Source organism: Poromitra crassiceps (assembly GCF_964638095.1).
Source record: "Poromitra crassiceps genome assembly, chromosome: 16".
In the NCBI taxonomy this organism is placed as follows: domain Eukaryota; kingdom Metazoa; phylum Chordata; class Actinopteri; order Beryciformes; family Melamphaidae; genus Poromitra; species Poromitra crassiceps.
In genome coordinates this window covers 234,059-256,087 of record NC_139645.1, presented here as the reverse complement: position 1 = coordinate 256,087, position 22,029 = coordinate 234,059, and the positions used below count along the sequence as shown (strand labels likewise).

General features: G+C 46.3%; 1 protein-coding gene across 1 annotated transcript in view; it reads left to right on the top strand.

Moving 5' to 3' along the window:
* The window catches only part of otog (otogelin), a gene marked incomplete at both ends in the record, with an annotated part of 184,575 nt that overhangs the window by 103,877 nt on the left and 58,669 nt on the right, over positions 1-22,029 (top strand). Inside the window, 8 exons of the mRNA XM_083652849.1 lie at positions 3,830-3,967; positions 4,631-4,777; positions 7,155-7,274; positions 9,364-9,480; positions 10,210-10,366; positions 13,862-13,888; positions 15,751-15,918; positions 20,470-20,748. Coding sequence (XP_083508975.1) covers positions 3,830-3,967; positions 4,631-4,777; positions 7,155-7,274; positions 9,364-9,480; positions 10,210-10,366; positions 13,862-13,888; positions 15,751-15,918; positions 20,470-20,748 — 1,153 coding nt within the window. The remainder of the gene's footprint in view (positions 1-3,829; positions 3,968-4,630; positions 4,778-7,154; positions 7,275-9,363; positions 9,481-10,209; positions 10,367-13,861; positions 13,889-15,750; positions 15,919-20,469; positions 20,749-22,029) is intronic.

The following is a 22,029-nucleotide window of genomic DNA, read 5'->3' as shown; positions in this document are numbered from 1 at the left end:
AAGGTTGCAGTCCTCTCCTCTGTCACAGTCAGTCAGACTAACGTTAGGCTACAGTCCTCTCCTCTGTCACAGTTAGGCAGACTAACGTTAGGTTACAGTCCTCTCCTCTGTCACAGTCAGTCAGACTAACGCTAGGTTACTGTCCTCTCCTCTGTCACAGTCAGTCAGACTAATGTTAGGTTACAGTGACAGTACTCTCCTCTCTCACAGTCAGACTAACGTTAGGTTACTGTCCTCTCCTCTGTCACAGTCAGTCAGACTAATGTTAGGTTACAGTGACAGTACTCTCCTCTCTCACAGTCAGACTAACGTTAGGTTACTGTCCTCTCCTCTGTCACAGTCAGTCAGACTAACGTTAGGTTACTGTCCTCTCCTCTGTCACAGTCAGTCAGACTAACGTTAGGTTACAGTCCTCTCCTCTGTCACAGTCAGCCAGACTAACGTTAGGTCTCTCTCCATTCAAAAACAACACAGTTTGCCTTGATCACTGCAAAACATGACATGCTGTGTGTAGCCTCCACACAATGGGGATACACACGGTAAATCATGGTAAATACGCAGCACAATACCCACCGTGGTAAACAGAAGAATACTGGGATATTAACTTTAAGGCGACTCACTTCTAGACTTGAATAAAATTGTATTCACTTACTATCTGCTCCATGGATTACCATTTTACAATTTTGGAGCCGAAATTGTAACATAGCAACGTTGGTCCACAAACGTTGCTATTTTACAATTGTTTTGGAGATCGGGTTGGGATTATAACGTTAGTTTGCCGAGTCGCACCTGGTAATCCTGAAATGGCGTTACCTTTGTCTACTTGTAGATCATCAAGAAACTTTAAATTAATAACGTTAGATGTGTTTAACAGAGCTGTATATCGGGTCTAGCAGCTGATCAGCAGCTCAGACAGCCTCAAACACGAGGTGATTGACAGCTCTATAATTAGCAAAATATCAGTGGATGGAAACGCGCATTGTTTCGCATTTTATTTTGCCGACTTTCTGAAAATTCAATTAAAAGTTGCAATACATTTGGATGGAAACCCAGTCACACAATCTAGTTGCTGCAACTTGAGATGGTATGGGATATGCATCATGTGTGCTGATGCTCAAAACACTGTCGAGCCAACCACTCGTTCAGGCGTTTCTGTGTATTGGGACAGCCACGCACTGCACAATGTGTTCCAGAATAACCCATTGTTAATAACGTCTGCTAACGTTAGTGTAGCTGATGTTAGCGATCGTTGTAAAAAAGTTCGGATATTTCGGCTGCTGCCTTCTGATGTGCTTGCTGCTGTGGACGAAATGTGGACTTAACCGGAAGCCGGGGACACGAAAGGCTGCTATTTGCGCCGCCCTAGGCCAGCGCTGGGAAACGTGTCTATCCCTATGGCCCCTTTTCCCTCGCCCCCCTCACACACACACACACACACACACACACACACACACACACACACACACACACTTGCCCCCCTCTACCCAAACACCACCCATAGCCCCCCAGCCACAAATCCTACCCACCCCTCGAATCACGGCTTTCTAGCACCTTCCTATCCCTATGTCACCCCCCACTTCAATTACTGTGACAGCAACATTTTAAAAACTAATTTTGTGAACATTCAAGCTTTATTTAGCGAGAATTTGCAGTAGCTGTTCACAGTACCGTCTACAGTAAAACTTTTTGATGCACTGTGGGCTCAATTTCTGATCAATCAAATATGTTTGATACTTCAGTTTAGCAGTCTTTGGACTTCATCATTTGCTATAGGTTGGAGTTACAAAAGTGTTGCCTCACTTGGGCCTACAGTTTGTTGAAAGTTGCAAAGCACGTATGCCTGATTTGTTATGAATTTTTAATTTAGAAAATGTAATAGTCTTGATGGTGCTGTACCGCCACCATCAAGACTATTCGCGCCAAATTTGCGTTGACGAAGTTTGGCATGGGACTGGACCTTTGTGCAAAGTTTGGTTTATTTTTATGCATGGGAAGTTGGACTTCCTCGGAAGAGGAAGAAGAAGAATATTGGTGTGCATCCTGGTGGCTCACCTGGTAACACGCATGCCACGGAGGATCGGTCCTTCGCGCGGCTGACGTGGGTTCGAGTCCAGCCCGAAGTCCTTTTCCGCATTGCCAAATACAAGTAGTGGCCGGATAGAGGTGGACGTCAATTGCCGAATCTTATGTGGTATTTCTGGGCGGCTCAGATCAGGGCAGGTACTGTACTGTATGTTCTACTTTGTTAATGATCATCCCCCAGCATGGCTTCACACTCTATTCGGACATCTTGAAGGACTTACGTGACTAAGATCAGCTGTTTTCTCCTGAATAAGCATTGGTGAAATATTTGGTTAACAACATTGTTTTTGTCACTATGACCATCAAATGTAACATTAGACTACTGGAAATAGCCAGAAATAACAAGCTTTCTGATGGTCGGAAGATGCTGCTTTCAGGCTCATATCAAAGCTGGGAAGCTGGAGCATAGGAAGAGGTCCAACTTGGTCCTATAATTACGTTCGTATTTTTGCGAATTTTCTTGTTGAACTCATACTGTACCCCGCCAGGGTTTCAGACCATTTTCAGTGATTTTCAGTGACCCACAGAATATTTTCTTCTATGACTATGTAAACACTGAATATCCCAAAAGACAGAAGAATCCTCTACTTTCATGGGGGGAAAAGTATGTTTCTGCCTTCCTGCCTCTTCTTGAATGTAAATCGTTTTCACCAAACGTCTGTCTCTCACCAGGAAGGGGAGAAAAATGCCTTTTTATGCAGCGGAACGTGAGAGAGATTCACCCTGCTCTCAGAGGGGGGGCGGGTGGATCACAATCTCATCTTGCCCATGGTGCGGGTGCTTCCTGGTGCTCGATGTGTGGAGGTCTGGGGGCTGATTTGATGTGTGGAGGTCTGGGGGCTGATTTGATGTGTGGAGGTCTGGGGGCTGATTTGATGTGTGGAGGTCTGGGGGCATATTTGATGGCTGAAATGTACCCACAAAGCGGATTACTAATCTAAGTGACAGAGCAAGTGATTGGTGTGCGTTTCTGGAGAAATCCTCCAGCGTTGGGTGACCGCCACGAGCCTATCTATGTAATCCCAAATCTGCCTCTTCAAATGTTTATTTGTGTGTGTACAGAAAAACATTTTGATGCACTGTGGGCTCAATTTTGGATCAAACAAAAATCTGTCTGAATTTTTGGTGTAGGACAGTCCAACGATGCAGATGTTGAAGTTTGGTGTCTTTTGAAGGGAGAATGTGGGAGGAGTAGGGTTGAATTAGTTTTTGCAGTTTTGCAGTCTTTGGACTTCATAATTTGCCATAGGTTGCAGTGTACAAAAGTTTCTCCTCATTTGGGCCCACATTTCGGTGAAAGTTGCAAAGCCGTAGCACGTATGGCTAATTTTTTATGAATTTTCAAAGTTTGAAACTTTAGAGTAGACGGTCCCTGTAGCCACCATCAGGACGATTGCCGCCAAATTCGTGTCAACAAAGTTTGGCATGATGGGACTGGACCTTTGTGCAAAGTTTGGTTTATTTTTAATGCATGGGAAGTCCAACTTCCTGGGAGAATAATGGCAAATACAATAAGTGGCCCTGCCGCTTCGCTGGCCTGGCCACTAATAATGGTGACATAGGGCAACCCTGGCACGTAGACCTGCAAAGGCTAAAAGGCTTTCAAATTAGGTTGTTCATTATAATTTCTGCTTCTGGTTTCCGTTTGAGACATCTTTCCCCAAATCCAAATCTTTTTAGAGTAATAAGTAAAGAGTAACTTATTACTCTTCGTGAGTAACCCAACACTGCCTGTCTGTCCCAGCAGAGTGGCGGTGGTGACGTGCCTCTCAGCGTGACAGCAGAGAACGTGTACTGCTTCGACAGTGGCGTGATCTGCAGGAAGTCTCTGATCATCTCCATCAACAGGTCCTTCATTGTGTTCGACGATGACAGCGGGCGGCCGGTGAGTTTTCTTCAGCCCGTGTCTCACTAAACAATATCGGAGGAATTGACATTCTGTTATTAAACCGGTCAGTTTCCAAACTATTTTTCTCCCGACTAAACTATATATATATTTTTTTACTACTATCATACCGGTTTAAATAAGGAATTTGATACTTTCCAACCTTTGCAGAGCAAGAATTCTGTGCAAAAAGAATTAAACGCCGGCCACAAATAGATGCCGGTCCCTTGTAGACGTTGGGTCTGAAAGCAATTTTTGGTAAATAAACGTGCGGGCCTTTATTTGAAGTTTTAAGGTAGATTTTCTTCATGGATAAATGACACAAACTTTCTCTGAAAATGAAAATGTTTCTTCTGGGGCAAAAAGTGTCTCTACCTGCAACCCAGTCTAATCAATCTGCTGTCTGTGTCTGTCTGTCTGTGTGTCTGTGTGTCTGTCTGTCTGTGTGTCTGTGTGTCTGTCTGTGTGTGTGTCTGTCTGTCTGTCTGTCTGTCTGTGTGTGTGTGTGTGTGTGTCTGTCTGTCTGTGTGTCTGTCTGTGTGTCTGTCTGTGTGTCTTGTGTGTCTGTCTGTCTGTCTGTCTGTGTGTGTGTCTGTCTTGTCTGTGTGTGTGTCTGTCTGTCTGTGTGTCTGTCTGTCTGTCTGTCTGTGTGTCTGTCTGCAGAATCCGTCCAGTGTGATTGACCGCAGACAGAGCATGTTCATCTGGTCGGCCGGGTATTTCACTGTGGTCCACTTCCCCGAGGAGGAGGTGACGGTGCTGTGGGACCGCAAGACCACCATCCACATCCAGGCCGGACCGCACTGGCAGGTAGGAGGTTTTGAGCCCTCGAAGCGTGCGAGGCAGTGAGGCATGCTAGAAATGAGCATGCAAAGCGTGCAATATTTCTAGTAAGTTTCATTAGCTTTTGTTTCACAGTTTCACTCAACAGTTGTATTGTAGTTGGGGGCAGAGGGGCATTACCTGTCCAGGCCCATTACCTGCCAGCAACCTGGTAAGCAGACCTGCTGCTGAAATAAAGCTCAGAAAGGCTGACTGATGTGATGTGCATATTTTTGGGAAATATGGCTCATACAGTCTCTAGAAGTGTGCAACCATTTTTCCCACGATCTCGAGTTAGAAAAGCAAACTAAATTTGCCATAAAGTTGTAATATCGAGTCTCTATCTATCTATCTATCTATCTATCTATCTATCTATCTATCTATCTATCTATATTTGGCAATGTGGGCAATGTTTAAATTTCTGTCCCGGAAGTGACGTCACTCAACTGGAAGTGATGTCATCAGTGATGTCACTTGAGCAATTGTGCACACACACACACACACCCACACACACACCCACACACACACACACACACACACACTCTCACACACACACACACAAGGACGCATTGTGACATCACTGATGACATAAGACTGATGCGGATGTGGTACAGTTTGGGGCTCTGAACATGTTCAGATATGGAGGCATCGCAAAAACGCCTTCTGGTGGCCATTTTACTTTCCACCCTAAGTAAATTATGTGTTTTGCATCATATTTCCCGAACCACACATGATAACACAGAAAAGGTGATTTCTACCCCTATGTTTTCATGGTCAAGGATTACAATGATACCATACACAACATCATAAACTCCACCAGGCTCAAAATGCCACTGAATGACCAATTCGATATAACTGTTAACCAGTTCGAGTCACACCCTTTCCATAAAGCCCACCAGCTTTGATATCTGTTGGCTGGTTGTTGTTATAACAATATTGTGGCTTCTAAACTAACGTTTTTACAGAGATGTGGGGATACAGTAATGTAAACATACTGTTTACGGTATTTCCGCTGTGGGCGCAGACAGAGAAAAAGGCCATGTTCACATTACAGGCAAATCCGATTTGCTGATAAAGTCATTAATCATCATTATCTTGATTGGTTTCCCAAATCTGATTTGGGAGTGTGTCTGCACTGCCACAAATCTGATTTTCAAGTCGGATCTGTGTGTCCAGACCTAAACAGCCTATCTGCATGCGTTGCTATGGTAACGACGTGGGCGGTTTTCTTGCGCAGAAGCATTTGATGACGAGTTGTGAGTAGAGCTGCCGAAAATAATCGATTCAGAGATGCATCGCGATGCTTAATAGGACGATTCTGAATCGATTAACAAATATCAAAAATCGATTACGGTATTTTTTTTTTTTTTTTTTTTATAATCAAATAAAATAGAATGTAAGTACATGCAGTTGTTTATTTTAATTATGGATCATAATACAATGCAATTCCAAATGCACTTTTATTTTAAAAGTAGCCACACAGTGAGGAAAAAGAAAGTGAGAAAAAATAAATCATGTATTGTGGAAAAAGTGATGCATCGATTTAAGATGCATCGTATAATCGAATCGAATCGAATCGTAGACTTGTATAATCGAATCGTATCGAATCGTGAGATCAGTGAAGATGCACAGCTCTAGTTGTGAGTGACTTTCAAATCAGATTTGGTGGATCTGCGCGTAAGACACATCAGTCAAAAGCACATTTGAAGCAGATTGGAAACTACCTCCATATGTGGTTTGGGACAAGTGACACAAATCAGACTTGGAGCATCCAGACTCATAAAACCAATCTGGATAAAGTCATTAATAGGTCACTAAAGTTCACAAATCAGATTTGGCCTCCTAGTCTGAACATGGCCAAAGAGTATCTTGGCACACGCTCATGTGTGTTTGACATGGGACAACATTACACAGGTATACAAACTGACTGCAGGGGGCCTTTAAGGACTCATTCCTCTGGTAATCGATGTGATGTGATGTGATGTGATGTGATGTGGTGGTGATCAATCTATGTGATGTGATTTATGTGACATTTCCCATTTTCTCCCTCCCCTCTCCTCCCCCACATCCCCCCGCTCTCCCTCCCTCCTCTCCTGCTCTCTCCTCTTCCCCCCTTCCCCCACTACTCTAAAGCATAGTACCCATTCTACTCCAAAGCATGGCACCCATTCTATCCCCTCCCACTATTCCGCCACTATTTAAAGCATGGCACCCATTCTTCCCTAAAGCGAGGCACCCATAAGCTCTATATGTGAACATGTGTTTATTTGGCAAAGGGACTCACTACTAAACTATTATTACTACTGTAATTTGTTGCTGTTGTGTCAGCTAGCCCTCCTTTCCCTCTTCTCTCCATTGTATTCAGGGGAAGCTGAGCGGACTGTGTGGGAACTTCGATCTGAAGACGGTGAATGAGATGCGGACGCCGGACAACATCGACTCTCCCACTCCGCAGGAGTTTGGAAACAGCTGGACGGCCACCGAGGCAAGTTCTAGAAGTTCAGTTTCATCCTCCATTCTTTTTTCCATAAACATAAAAAGATGAATAATAATAAAACAAAGGTTTTGGTCCGAGTGAAATGTTCTCGTGCTCAGCGACCAGAAATAGGTCTAGTAGGATGTGTTTGGTGACGAAAACACCTTAGTAAATTTTCGCTCACAATGGGGATTCAGAATGGCGATATCTGCGGAATGCTGGGGCTAGGGTTAGGGTTGGGCCTCCTGGGGGGCGTATCCAAAAACCAACAGCACCATCGTGCTCAGCGACCAGAAATAGGTCTAGTAGGATGTGTTTGGTGACGAAAACACCTTAGTAAATTTTCGCTCACAATGGGGATTCAGAATGGCGATATTTGCGGAACGCTGGGGCTAGGGTTAGGGTTGGGCCTCCTGGGGGGCGTATCCAAAAACCAACAGCACCATCGTGCTCAGCGACCAGAAATAGGTCTAGTAGGATGTGTTTGGTGACGAAAACACCTTAGTAAATTTTCGCTCACAATGGGGATTCAGAATGGCGATATCTGCGGAACGCTGGGACTAGGGTTAGGGTTGGGCCTCCTGGGGGGCGTATCCAAAAACCAACAGCACCATCGTGCTCAGCGACCAGAAATAGGTCTAGTAGGATGTGTTTGGTGACGAAAACACCTTAGTAAATTTTCGCTCACAATGGGGATTCAGAATGGCGATATCTGCGGAACGCTGGGGCTAGGGTTAGGGTTGGGCCTCCTGGGGGGCGTATCCAAAAACCAACAGCACCATCGTGCTCAGCGACCAGAAATAGGTCTAGTAGGATGTGTTTGGTGACGAAAACACCTTAGTAAATTTTCGCTCACAATGGGGATTCAGAATGGCGATATCTGCGGAACGCTGGGGCTAGGGTTAGGGTTGGGCCTCCTGGGGGGCGTATCCAAAAACCAACAGCACCATCGTGCTCAGCGACCAGAAATAGGTCTAGTAGGATGTGTTTGGTGACGAAAACACCTTAGTAAATTTTCGCTCACAATGGGGATTCAGAATGCCGATATCTGCGGAACGCTGGGGTTAGGGTTGGGCCTCCTGGGGGGCGTATCCAAAAACCAACAGCACCATCGTGCTCAGCGACCAGAAATAGGTCTAGTAGGATGTGTTTGGTGACGAAAACACCCTAGTAAATTTTCGCTCACAATGGGGATTCAGAATGGCGATATCTGCGGAACGCTGGGGCTAGGGTTAGGGTTGGGCCTCCTGGGGGGGCGTATCCAAAAACCAACAGCACCATCGTGCTCAGCGACCAGAAATAGGTCTAGTAGGATGTGTTTGGTGACGAAAACACCTTAGTAAATTTTCGCTCACAATGGGGATTCAGAATGGCGATATCTGCGGAACGCTGGGGCTAGGGTTAGGGTTGGGCCTCCTGGGGGGCGTATCCAAAAACCAACAGCACCATCGTGGTCAGCGACCAGAAATAGGTCTAGTAGGATGTGTTTGGTGACGAAAACACCTTAGTAAATTTTCGCTCACAATGGGGATTCAGAATGGCGATATCTCCGGAACGCTGGGGCTAGGGTTAGGGTTGGGCCTCCTGGGGGGCGTATCCAAAAACCAACAGCACCATCGTGCTCAGCGACCAGAAATAGGTCTAGTCCTCTCATTCTAAATATAGCTGAATCGCTTGGTTTGACCAAGTAAAACTAAGCCTTTTTTTTTTTTTTATCAAATTTCAACATGCAACCAGGGAAGTATTTTTTAGTAGGGGGTGCTGTAAGGAAGGGACTTTTGACTTTTTGAATTTTTTTGGACGTTTGGATGTTTTTTTACCCAGGCTCTGGCTACTCATTTTGGTAAATAAACGTCCGGGCTAATAATAGAAGTTTTTTTTTACTTTATTGTTCATATAAAGAATACAAACCTTTTTTCAATATGAAATATTCAGAACTTCTCGGTATAAAAATAACATGCAAGTCTATCTAATGTCCCAAAAAGTGACCATGATCTGGTGTGTGTGTGTGTGTGTGTGTGTGTGTGTGTGTGTGTGTGTGTGTGTGTGTGTGTGTGTGTGTGTGTGTGTGTGTGTGTGTGTGTGCGTGTGCGTGCAGTGTGTGAACAGCCCAGACATCAGACACCCGTGCAGCCTGGCTCCTCTCAGAGAGCCCTTTGCCAAGCGGCAGTGTGGCGTTCTGCTCAGCGAGGTGTTCCAGGCCTGCCACCCAGTGGTGAGTACCATGACCACACCCAGCCAATCACAGGGCTGCTGCTGCCGCCTCTCACATGGGCTGCCCACTCAACCCTCTCTGCTCTCTGGAAAGAAAGAAAGAAAGAAAAGAAAGAGTCCAAAACAAAACTGGAATAAATTCACTTTGAAAATGACTTGTATTGGTCAACAAAACATTCACTCAACACATAGAGATATGTCCTCATGAAAGATTGTATTCTATTGAATTGAAACAGAACTCACTCTTGATTTGTGTGTTTATGGATTTATATGAACATCCATCAAATATTCTTGAATATAGTTCGAAACAGTGGTGGAAGAAGTACAGAGATTATTTTACTTTAGTAAAAGTAGCAATATCGAAATTACAAGAAAATGACTAAAATGACCTAAAAGCTAACCAAAAGATGATAAAACATAAACAAACAACCAAAAGATGACAACAAATGAAAACAACTGACAAAAATGACAAACTGTGTGAAGACCCAACTGTGTGTGTGTGTGTTTGTGTGTGTGTGTGTGTGTGTGTGTGTGTGTGTGTGAGCGTGCATATGTACACGTGTGCCTGTGTGCGTGCGCGCGTGTGTGTGTGTGTGCGTGCGAGTGTGCATATGTACACGTGTGTGTGTGTGTGTGTGTGCGCGCGTGCGAGTGTGCATATGTACACGTGTGTGTGTGTGTGTGCGCGTGCGCATATGCACACGTGTGTGTGTGTGTGTGTGTGTGTTAGGTGGATGTGACCTGGTTTTACAGTAACTGCCTAGCAGACACATGTGGCTGCGTGCGGGGCGGAGACTGTGAGTGCTTCTGTAGCAGTGTGGCGTCCTATGCCCAGCGCTGCTGCCACCAGGGGGTGCCGGTCGACTGGCGTTCGCCCTCCCTCTGCCGTAAGCTCCGCCCACTTCACTCACACATTACAAGCCTCCTTAAAATCTTATTTTTAAAGCCCCATTCAAAAAAAATAAAAATAAAGTCCCATTCCGTAGTTTTACTATTTGGTGAAACTATGCCCCCACCTAAGCATGGGTCTTTGTTTTCATTAGGATTATACTGTTGTGATGTCATTATTCAGTATTTTCTCCTTTTCTTACTCACTTTCATGTCACCACCTTCTCTCCCTTTAGGTCTTTGTTAGCCTTTGAGGTCTTTGTTTCTCTCAGTTGAAGCACCGATGTTTCCTGAACCCCATCACGCCCAGCTGCCTTTCTTGGTGGGCGGGGTGGAGGGATGAGAGCAGGTACAGGCCAGTTGATGGTCTCTCTGGCAGTGGTGTCTCTTAGCCGTGCCCTGAGGGGGGTGTGGCATCAGAGGGGCGTGTCCAGCAGAGCTGCGTCTGACGGCTTTTCTTCCGTCTTTCTTTCTCCCTGAGCGGTCTTGGGTCAGCAGCGGGCTGCTTTTCCCAGGTGGTCAGCCTGGTTCTCCGTGGCTTCCTGGAGCGAAGTCACCACATCCTGAAGCTGAAGGTCCAGAATAGTCAAGTCAAGTTTATTTATATAGCCCTAATTCACAAGCATGTCTCAGAGGGCTTCACAGAAAATATGTCTAGCTAATTCTAGCTGACACAACAGTAGCAAATTACAGAATAAAGATAACATTTTAAACAATTGATAGAGAAATATAGAAAATATAGAAATGAAGGATAGAGCAGAGGAGAGAGCAGGAGAATGGAGGAGAGCAGGGGGAATGTGAGAGAGTGATGGGGTGGGGAGGGAATGGGAAATGTTGGAGGGTATAGGAGGTGGGGAAGGAGCAAGAGGAGAGAGCAGGAGAGGGGAAGGGGGGGGGAGCGGGGGGGGTTGTGGGGGAGAAGAGAGCAGGGGGAGGGAGGAGGTGGGGAGAGAATGGGAAATGTGGGAGAGGAGAGAGCATATGGAAGAGTATGGGAGTATAGAGGAGTATGGGAGACTATATGGAGAGAAGAGGGAAAGGAGGGCTAACTGACACAACAGTAACAAATTACAGTAATAATAACACATCGAACAATTATATGATAGAGAAATATAGACACACATCTTGCAAACGGCCATATGTCGATTTCTTAGCAACCAAACTATGCTTAATTTAATTGGCTGTAAGCCTTTAGTAGTGAGTCCCTTTGCCAAATAAACACATGTTCACATATAGAGCTTATGGGTGCCTCGCTTTTGGGTAGAATGGGTGCCATGCTTTAAATAGTGGCGGAATAGTGGGAGGGGATAGAATGGGTGCCATGCTTTGGAGTAGAATGTGTACTATGCTTTAGAGTAGTGGGGGAAGGGGGGGAGAGGAGAGAGCAAGAGAGGGGAGGGGGGAGGGAGAGCGGGGGGATGTGGGGGAGGAGAGGGCATAGCGGAGAGGGGAATAGCCCTGACAGGGTTATCGGGCGGTCGAGCCGTCAGGGGACATGGGCGACTGGCTGAGCTAAATGTTCCTAAATGTTTGCCATGATGTGGGAAGCGCACAGTGGAAGCCTGAGCGAGTTGGATGCTGCCCGTCATGTATCTCCCCACATCCTAAGCCACTGTCGGGGGGACTCCACTGGTGGGGTCGAGGACCAAGGTGGAGGCAGCGGAGGCCAGCAGGACCACATTCTGCATGGCCATGGATTGGGCGGCGCAGCAGTGGGACTTGTCCGTCGTCTGGGCGGTAAACTGGTCTCTCACATTCCCTGGGACAGGCTTGCGCTTCCCGAAGAAGTTGGCTTTGGGTAGGAAGAAAGTCACCAGGCTGAGCTCGAGCAGTGGGACGGCTGGGAAGCTGTTGTCGGTCTCGCTGGCCACTCTTGTGATGTCCGTCCACCTGGTTGCTCTGTGAAGGCACTCCCCTTAAAGTCGAAGTGGAACGGAATGCACCAGCGCGAGCGTCGGACACTGAAAACGAATTGAGAGGCGGACCATATACGTGTCGATGATTTGATTTGACAATTCTGAGGACTGGCTTTGGCATTGGCCAATCCTGGCGTGTTCCACCCCCAAATCAAGTGGGATTCAGCCTGTTGTCATGCTACGCGAGTGGGATCCGCAGAGTACCAGGGAGCCAGCTGCTTTGTGCGGAGCGAGCGGACAAGCCGATCCATAGGTGCTGCCCGCCCGCCTGGAATCTCCGAAAGACGACCCCTGACAGCCAGGGAGGCTGTCAGGCTCGGAGGCGCGCGCCATTATCGTTATAAATGTAAATAATATTCCTGGAATGCGTGTTTTAACGAGCCAGTTACATTTCTTTGCATTCTTAGACATTACCGTTTGATTTAGTTTGCATAATTGCTCAAGTTAGTAGTTCGTTTATGGGCTAGAAACTCTGCCAGAGGACAGGCACTAGGCGCCATTTTCCCCTTCATTTGGAAGAGAAAATTATCCTTTGGAAAAGAAAAGATAAGTCATTCTTGGGTTCAGCTCGACTTTAAGCTCTTTCAGGTCGGGGAGGCGGGGCCAGAGCGGGGTGACACGTCGAGCCGCCTCGCCGGTGTAGACGTCCCAAGCCAACATGCTCCGTTGTCTCACTGGAGAGGCCGGAGGTTAGGGTTAGGAGGGTTAGGGTTAGGGTTAGGAGGGAGGGGAACGCTCTTCAGGTTGGCAGCCTCGGCAATCGGCTCCGGCAGGTCGTTTAACAGGGCTTGCGCCGCCGTCAGGGCCACTACGGTGAGGCAAGAGGACCGGGCATTTGGCATGATAGTGCCTCCAGTCTATCAGCACAGGGATAACAGGTTATATACAGTGATAACAGGGTTATCAACACTCTGAGCCGACCATCGGGGAAGCGGGAGCATGTGAGAAGACAGGAATAATCCTCCGGGCCGGAGTCGTCGAGAGACTGATCGGCCACCACCGCTCCGGCCTCGTAGAGACCGGGCGGGGCGGCCTGGCTTCATACAAAGCACCTCATGTGCAAGTCACCGTCTGCCACCACCGTCGAGCGGCACTCGAGGCAGAGCGGTACTCGAGGCAGAGCGGTACTCGAGGCAGAGCGGTACTCGAGGCAGAGCCGGACGCTGGGGCGAGCCTGGACGGCAGGGGGGCCGGGCGTTGATAGCGCCCATCCCAGCTGCCTCGCTCAGCCCGTCCCGACGCTGATTTGAAATAAAAATAAAGGATTTAGGGGTATCCGCCATTGTTGTTTTTTCCTCCCCTGCCCCACCGCCTTATTTGTTCGTGTTGCCCGGGCCATTATCCAACCCAATTTTGAATTGACTACCGGCCCTAACCCTAACCCTATTAGAGGAAATATATCTGCTTTGTTGAGTGGAACATAATCCCTTTAAAACAGTATTGTTCCATTATATTGGTTTGTTGACTAACTCAGACTCAGCATCTGTCTTCTCTTGTTGAACTATGACTTCTTATCGCGAAGTGTGTGTGTGTGCGTGTGTGTGTGTGTGTACTAACTGTGTCTCTCTTTCTCTGCAGCTTATGACTGTGAGTTCTACAACAAAGGTACGTCTGTTCTCTGTCTTCAGTCTGATGTGTCTCTGTCTTCACGCTGCGTGGGCACCAGGGGGCGCAGGTGACCACTAGGGGTCTCACAGACGAGTCAACTATCAAAACCACTAGTCGACACTGTGCATCATAGTCGGCTAATCGTTCATCTGTGGTTTTAGGAATAAACAACAAATAAATTGAGCGTAGGTTTGTTTGAACAATGAATTAATGAATGAATGAATGAATGTTTATTTCGAACATTAACATAAAAGACAATATAAAAAATAATAAGTATAATAATAATACACAATACATTAAAAACATTTTAAAACAAAAAAAGGAAAAACAATAATGTACAATATTAATCATAATTGCAATAGAAATAACAATATTTGTTCGAAAAGGAGTAGGAAGGAAGCCTCTGCTTATCTGGTCCTACCCCTATTTAATTCAAAAATAAATAAACTTAAATCAGGTCTCTGTCAACATTCTATTTGATTACTTTTCATATTTTCTTATTTCCCTTTTAACCTGGGCCATAATGTACCCTATTACCATGTGCCCTCACCCTCCCCCCCCCCCCCCCCCCCCCCCCCCCCGCCGCCTCCTCTTCTCTGTATCCCTCAATCATAATATTTTTAAACTTTTTCTTAAACAGTATAATAGTTTTACTTTGTTTTATTTCATCATCCAAACTGTTCCACAGAGTCACTCCACCAAATGAAATGCTCATGCTCTTCAAATTTGTACGAACATAGCGTTTCTCAAAATTATTTTTTCCCTCTTAAATTATATTATACAATCATTGTGCCTCCGCCAGCGATAGCGAGGCTGGAGGCATTATGGATTCGGGTTGTCCGTATGTCCGTCCGTACGTACGTCCGATGTTCGTTAACGCGATATCTGAGGAATTTCATCAAATTTGCCTCAAACATCGACTTGGACTCAAGGATGAACTGATTACATTTTGGTGTTCAAAGTTCAAGGTCACTGTGACCTCACGAACGCCATTCCCAAGATTGTTAATGCAATATCTCAGGGAAGGCTTGACGGAATTTCTTCCAATTTGGCTCAAACGTCGACTTGGATGCAAGGATGAACTGGTTAGATTTTGGTGGTGAAAGGTCGGTAACACCATATCTCAGTAACACCTTGATGAAATTTCTTCACATTTGGCTCAAACGTCAAAGTCTGGACAGACATGCATGTCAACTGCTCACTTGTTGGCGGAGGCATATATCCGCGTTGCGGTCATTCTAGTTTTCTACTTGATACCATGTTACATCAACAGAATTGAAGGTATTTAGAGACGGAAAGACTCGTCTATGTTGTTACTGTAGTCAAACAGTCGCTATCTCCAGCTCACAGAAGCTGCTGGGGTTTCATGGTTCATTTGTAAACAGCCTCTCAGAGCCAATCAGGACTCTGCTATTTCACATACCCCCAGGTTGGTCCCGCCTACATTCGTTTTTGTGTTTTTTTTACACAAACTAAAAAGAAAAGAAAAAAATCCCAAAGACGCAGCATACACACACACACACAACTGGGCGCGGGGGGGGGGGGGGGGGGGGGGGGGGGGGGTGGAACCAGACAGAGGCAAATGAAGCGAGCAATACAAGTTCATCCACCAGAGACACTGGTCAGCATGTACCTCCCATCCACATGTGCAGGGATGGACCGCACGAAGGATAATCCCCGGTGCTGGCATGGGGGGGGGGTGGGGGGCAGAGAATGGCCAAGCCTACATTAGTTAACCCTTTACTGGCTTTTTTTTTAGAACTGCTGGTGTGTGTGTGTGTGTGTGTGTGTGTGGGGGGGGGGTCAGTTCTGGGTAAAAGGCCTCTGAGCTAGCATGCTAAGCTAACCTGTGTGTGTAGTTCTAGGTAAAGGGCCATTCAGGCTGCAGACGTATCGAGACCGAGCGGTGCTGCTGGCGGTGAGCCGAGCTGGGGGGGCGGTGTTCCTGCAGCACGGCGAGTCCCCCTCCCCCACCATCCTCCACCACTTCATGATGACGCCCGGCCTCAGCAGGACACGGCCACATGGTGAGAACCAGGGTTTCCGTGGGTACTTTAAAAAAAAGTACGTAAGTTCTAACTATTACTGACACCGGTGGCCGTCAGAGTAACTGCAGGCAGCGTGTGAACGAGCTGACGCGCGGGCACCATACTCGCACGCGCTCAAGCAGCTGCCTGGCAACAGCAGAGCTGTTGGTTGCCTTGTAACGTTAACTCATAAAAGTCACTTGAAAACGGCAACCTGGACAATTTATCGGTCAGATCAGCCTTGAGATGCCCAGGAAGGATTCTGGATGAATTATCGGACGTTATTGTGGCATGTTTGGCCGTGTTTTGGCTTACATTGGCTGCAGGGAAATGGATATGGATATTCATGTCACTGTGAGCCAGGAACTACCCTGTGTTTTTTAAGTTACGGAACGGTCAGAGTCAGGACTGCTCCATAATCTGTTTGGACTGATGTGGATGTCTCCTCTCCTCTCCTCTCTCTGTTTGGACTTGAAAACAGCCATAGAGGAGATGGACTCTCGTTGACTTTTGGGTAGCAGACAGGTTCAAGGATCAGATTGCCAAATGCTAATATAGGAACCTGAGCCACAGCCTGCGCCGAGCCAAGACTGTCCCCACCGCTCGCTCCGTGTGGCGTTTGTTTCACACACCTCTCTCTCTCCCTCTCTCTCTCTTCCTCTGTCTCTCCCTCTCTCTCTCTCTCTTCCTCCCTCTCTCCCCCTCCCTCTCCCCCGCCCCTCCTCTCTCTCTCTCTGTCTCTTTACTTGATTTGAGCATTGTGTCAGTGCTGGTCTGGCTCAACCCATTACGTTCTGGTATGGGGGAGACGCTTGGTCTTCGTCTTGGCCGGCACTAAGCGCTCAGGATGCAGTCATGGTGCCGTTGCAAAATAGTGTCGGGGGACTTGTTTTGGTGGAACATTTGCACGTGGGGAGGCGAGCCCTCTGGCGTAGACCGAAAGCTTAGCAATGAAGGGAACGTTTTGCATAGATTTAAGTGTGCAGAATCCTTCCTGTTCATTTTGAGCCTCTGGCGTTAAAATAGATGAATCCCCGCGAAAGAAAATGCCACATATGATATAAATGAGTAAAACATGTATTAATGGGGAAAAAGTGATTTCTAGAATCTACTGTAATTCTTTGATGCTTTAGGTCAGGGGTGCCCAACCAGTCGATCGCGGTCTACTGGTCGACCGTGGACTGACCCAAGGTCGATCGCGTCAAAAATCGATTATAATATATATACTTTTTATAATCAATTAAAAATATAATGGAAGTACATGCAGTTGTTTATTTTAATTATGGATCATAATACAACGCAATTCCAAATGCACTTTTATTTTAACACATTGACTGCCAGCCGTTTTTTTTTTGCTGTAGGTAGCTTCTGCCAAGCCGTTTTTTGAGGATTCTGGCTCATTTTACAAGAGCCGAGGATTCTTTTCTGCTTGGAGTTTGTGAACACAAAGTTCACAAAAGTACTAATAGAATGTGTGCTTTCTCTGTCTAAAAGAGTTAGTTTGTAGAGTTAGTAGTTATGTACCGTAAATTCCGGACTATAAGCCGCGGCTTTTTTCCCGTTTTTTGGCCCCTGCGGCTTATATAACGGTGCGTCTTATCTATGGATTTTTTCAGAAAATTTTTTTCAAATACAAATAAAATCTCTCTTTTTTAGCACTCTTTCTACCTATAAATCCACTTCTGTTTTAATTTCCTCTGTTGCCCTCTTTTCACCACACCGCGGACACTGTGTGCACTGTCGAAATAAACAAAGGTGTTGTGTTATGTTGTTTTGTTGAAATGTTACGGTAATACGGTAAATGGGAGCTTCCTCAAACAGCCAACAATCCCCTCTGTGCGTGAACCCTTACATATGGTAATTACGGTAAGCAAAGTTCATCAGCCCGGAATCACAACAAGACGAGCAGTCTCTCTCTCACTTACCATGGGGAAGGTACGCAGAAAGTCACACGACGCAGCTTTCAAGCTGAAAGCAGTCGAACTCGCACTAAAAGAAACAAACAGAGCAGCAGCGCGTAGCCTGGGCATCGATGAGTCAATGGTGAGACGTTGGAAGCAGCAGCAGCAGGAACTGTCTCAGTGTAATAAGACAAAAAAGTCCTTCAGAGGCCACAAAAGCAGATGGCCGGAACTTGAAGATTCCCTTGAGGACTGGGTGTTGACCCAGAGAGGAGACGGCCGAGGCGTTTCCACGGTGCAGATCCGACTGAAGGCCAAAACAATCGCCGCCGAGATGAAAATTGAACATTTCAGAGGTGGGCCATCTTGGTGCTACCGATTCATGAGACGAAAGGGACTGTCCGTCCGGGGGAGAACTACTGAACAACTCCCTCCCGACTACCAGGAGAAAATCACAAACTTCGGCGAATTCACACAAAGGAAGATCACGGAATATTATAGGAGTGTGAAAACATCCACAATCACCAACGGGTTCCAAAACGCTGGACTGCTGCGGGATGAAAAGGATGACGCCGCCACAGCTGGCGCTGAGGGCCGTCAGAGGCTTCAGAGGCTGTTCGATGCCGACAGTGATGAAGAGGAGTTCGTTGGTTTTGAGTGACAATGAAGGAGAGAGGAGAGTGGTTGACGAAGCCACCCTGAACCTGTTCGTTTCCGACACTGAAGATGAGGACTTTGGTGGTTTCAGTACGCAGGAAGAAGAGGAAGACGAGGATTAGTGACTTGACTTCTCTGGTTACAGGTTTGCTGCACATATACGGTAGCCTATTGTTGTGTGATTTTGTCTGGGGATTAGTGACCTGACTTTTGTTTTGTTTTGTTGAAATGTTAATAAATGGGAGCTTCCCCAAACAGCGATCTCTTTCCCGACATTCCTCTCTGTGCACGAACCCTTTCATATGGTAATTAAACATCAAAACACCCGCGGCTTATAGTCCGGTGCGGCTTATAGAAGAAAAAAATAGTCAATTTTGGTGCTGCGGCTTATAGACCGGTGCGTCTTATAGTCCGGAATTTACGGTAGATATTAGCCGTTGAGTACAGCATGGTTTCAGCGTCTGAGAGTGAAAGCTGAGATAATCGCAGTTTTGTGAAATTCAATCAAACAGGCAGAACAGTCACTTTAACCATTTATTTTTGGCATCAGTGAGAGATCAGACATCCAAACAATATACCGTAGTTCCGAACGCCCTCTCCTTCAAACTCCTCCCTCCGTGGGCGTGTCTGGTGGCTTTCAGCCTGCGTTTGTCACAAGCGAGTGCTCCGCTGCTGCTGCTGCTGCTGCGAGTTTGAGCAGCCTCCCTCCCTGGCAGCGAGTGTGGATAGGGCTCACTCGTCTCTTGGGTTTGAGAGCCCCGATGAAGCCCCGTGCGACTCTAGGCTTTATGCTGCCCACCCAGTCCATTTCTGGAACCCCCCACCGCCGTGCGCCCGTGCGCAGCAGCGCGAAAGCGTCCCCGCCTACAGTATGAGAATGAGGCTCGTTCGTTTCTGGGTTTTCGGAATGCGTGCGATTCTGGCCTTTCTGCGGGTGTTTCAAAGTGTGTTTCACCCATAATCTATTATGCAAATTTGCAATCCCCCACGCCAGCACCCAGGCACCGCTCTCCGCTCTCGGTGTGCTGCTGCTGGCGCGGCCGCTCTCGGGCGAGTCTGGTGACTGATGACTGTAAAATCGCCAAGCCATTTCCTTGAGAATGGCTTCATCCCGCGGCTGTTTTTGGTTGGCTTTCTCTCTGTCGGGGGAGCACTGTCGCCACTTAGTTGGTCGGTAAAATAGATTATACACATTCAATACTTCCAATATTTTTATAGGAGACGTGGGGAGCATTGATCCACGTAGCACCGTCAAAAATTTTTTTTTTTTTTTTTTGACGTCTCAACTCGTCATTGGCAGTGAACGGTTGGATTGTGTTTGACGAGTCAACTCGCCATTGGCAGTGAACGTGTTAAAAGTAGCCACACAGTGAGAAAAAAGAAAGTGAGAAAAAATAAATCATGTATTGGGGAAAAAAAGTGATGCATCGATTTAAGATGCATCGATAATCGTAATCGAATCGTAGCCCTCTGAATCGTAATTATTTTTTGTATTGACTATTGAGTGATACACTTTACTAAAACAATCATATTATATCAGAAGTGTTGTTTGTGTTCACAGTGATGTCAGATTTGCTTAGGTCAGAGCTATGGAATATTAAATAATCCATCTTTGCTCACTATCTGCCCTTCTTATTTTTACCCCAGGTGTGCATAAAATACAGGTTAAGAACTTATGGAAAAGTCATGGAAATCCATTGGTCAAAATGTGTATGAACCCTGAAGGGTTAAATTTAGCTTTTTTGAGAGATTTCAAAAATATCGAGATATATATTGTGTATCGCGATATAGCCGAAAAACATTGCGATATTCTTTAGAGGCCATATCGCCCAGCCCTAAACCCAACACACGCATGCCGCCACACACACACACACACACACACACACACACACACACACTCACTCATGTTGACGGTGGCCAGTGAAATATAGTCTCTGCACTTATCTGCATTAATGAGTGAACCATTCCGAACATGGCTCTTGTCTCTCCTCAGACTCGTTCCGGGTTTCCTTTGAGGCCGCAGACAGACCGAACTACTTCCTGTCCACGAGCCCCGGGGGCGAGGTGCGGCTGGCCAAATGGGAGGAGAGCGAGGCGTTCTGGAACGGCGCCACCTTCGTGCTGCACAGAGACACCTGGATCCCCGGCTTCACCTCGCTGGAGTCGCACGCCAAGCCCGGCTTCTTCCTGCATGCCAAACCACCAAGGCTGTACCTGCTAAAGTACAGACACACCGACGCCTTCCGCAAGGCCACACTCTTCACACTGACCGGTCAGTCAGCCACGCTCTTCTTCTTGTGTGTTTGGTCGATCATATCTGCGTTATTATTGTATCCTCATTGGAAGGCATGTTCATTTGCCTTTACAATGATGTCTGTATATGCATCATCATTTGTATGTGTGTTGGTGGTACCAGGGCAACAATAGAGTCATTACCAACAGGAGGATACACTGTTTGACATTGGCAGGGACATTTGGCCCATTTAACTTGGTACCAACACACACAACCAGCTGTGCTGCTCATCATATAAATACATCATTCATACAAATGGGACATCTCTGCAAAGGGAAATGAACAGGCTTTCCATCGAGATACTGTAAGATAGAATGCTGAGGATATAGTCACAACAGAGATAATACTCAACCAAACACAAATTTCCAAACTTTTCTTGATTGGTTTATTTTTCCTCTTACCTGTTGATCCATCTAGACCAGGGGCGGGCAATTATTTTTTCAGATTGTTGCCGGGGGCCAAAGAATTATTGCCATGTCGTAACCTCTAATTCTATCACTAGATTAAATTATAGAAAACAGACTCCATCTCATATAGCCTCCTCACATATATATATATATATATATATATATATATATTAGGGGTGTCACGGTACACAAAAGTCACGGTTCGGTACGTACCTCGGTTTTGGGGTCACGGTTCGGTACGAATACGGCACGGTACGAAAACGGGGAAAAAAAGCAACAAATCCCAAATTCTGTTTTTTCCCCTTTGAATATGTCTGAATTCTGCTTTTTACGCTATTTTTACCATCAGAAATAGTGTCTAATATGTGGGAATGAATAAATGTCCACTATTTAATAAGATCTAGGCAATCCACACAAAAGGTTTTACTCTAGAGCAGTGATTTTCAAAGTGTGGGGTGCGCCTCCCTGTCAGATGTCTGTATTCCAGCTGTTTGACAGGGCAAAGGCATTTCCCCCCACTTTAAATCTTTATTGTACACAAGTTTGTAAACAGAGCGCATGTGTGGAGTAGCCTAATACTCCCACCAACCCCTCCCCCTGTTGTATTTGTTTTATGTAGCATTTGCGTTTGATGTAAGCACTAATTTGGAATCCTATCTAAAAGCGGCCACTAGGCGGCAGTGTTTCTTTAGTCAACGTCAAAATACCTACATGTTCAGAAGAAGAATAAAACGGCAGAAGAAGAAAAACTTCTAAACCCTGTTGATACCCCCACTGTCTGTGTCTGACAGACAACGGGGTGGGTTTCACTTTCCCAGTAAGTACGGGAAAGAACCCTGTCAGCGCCTTAACG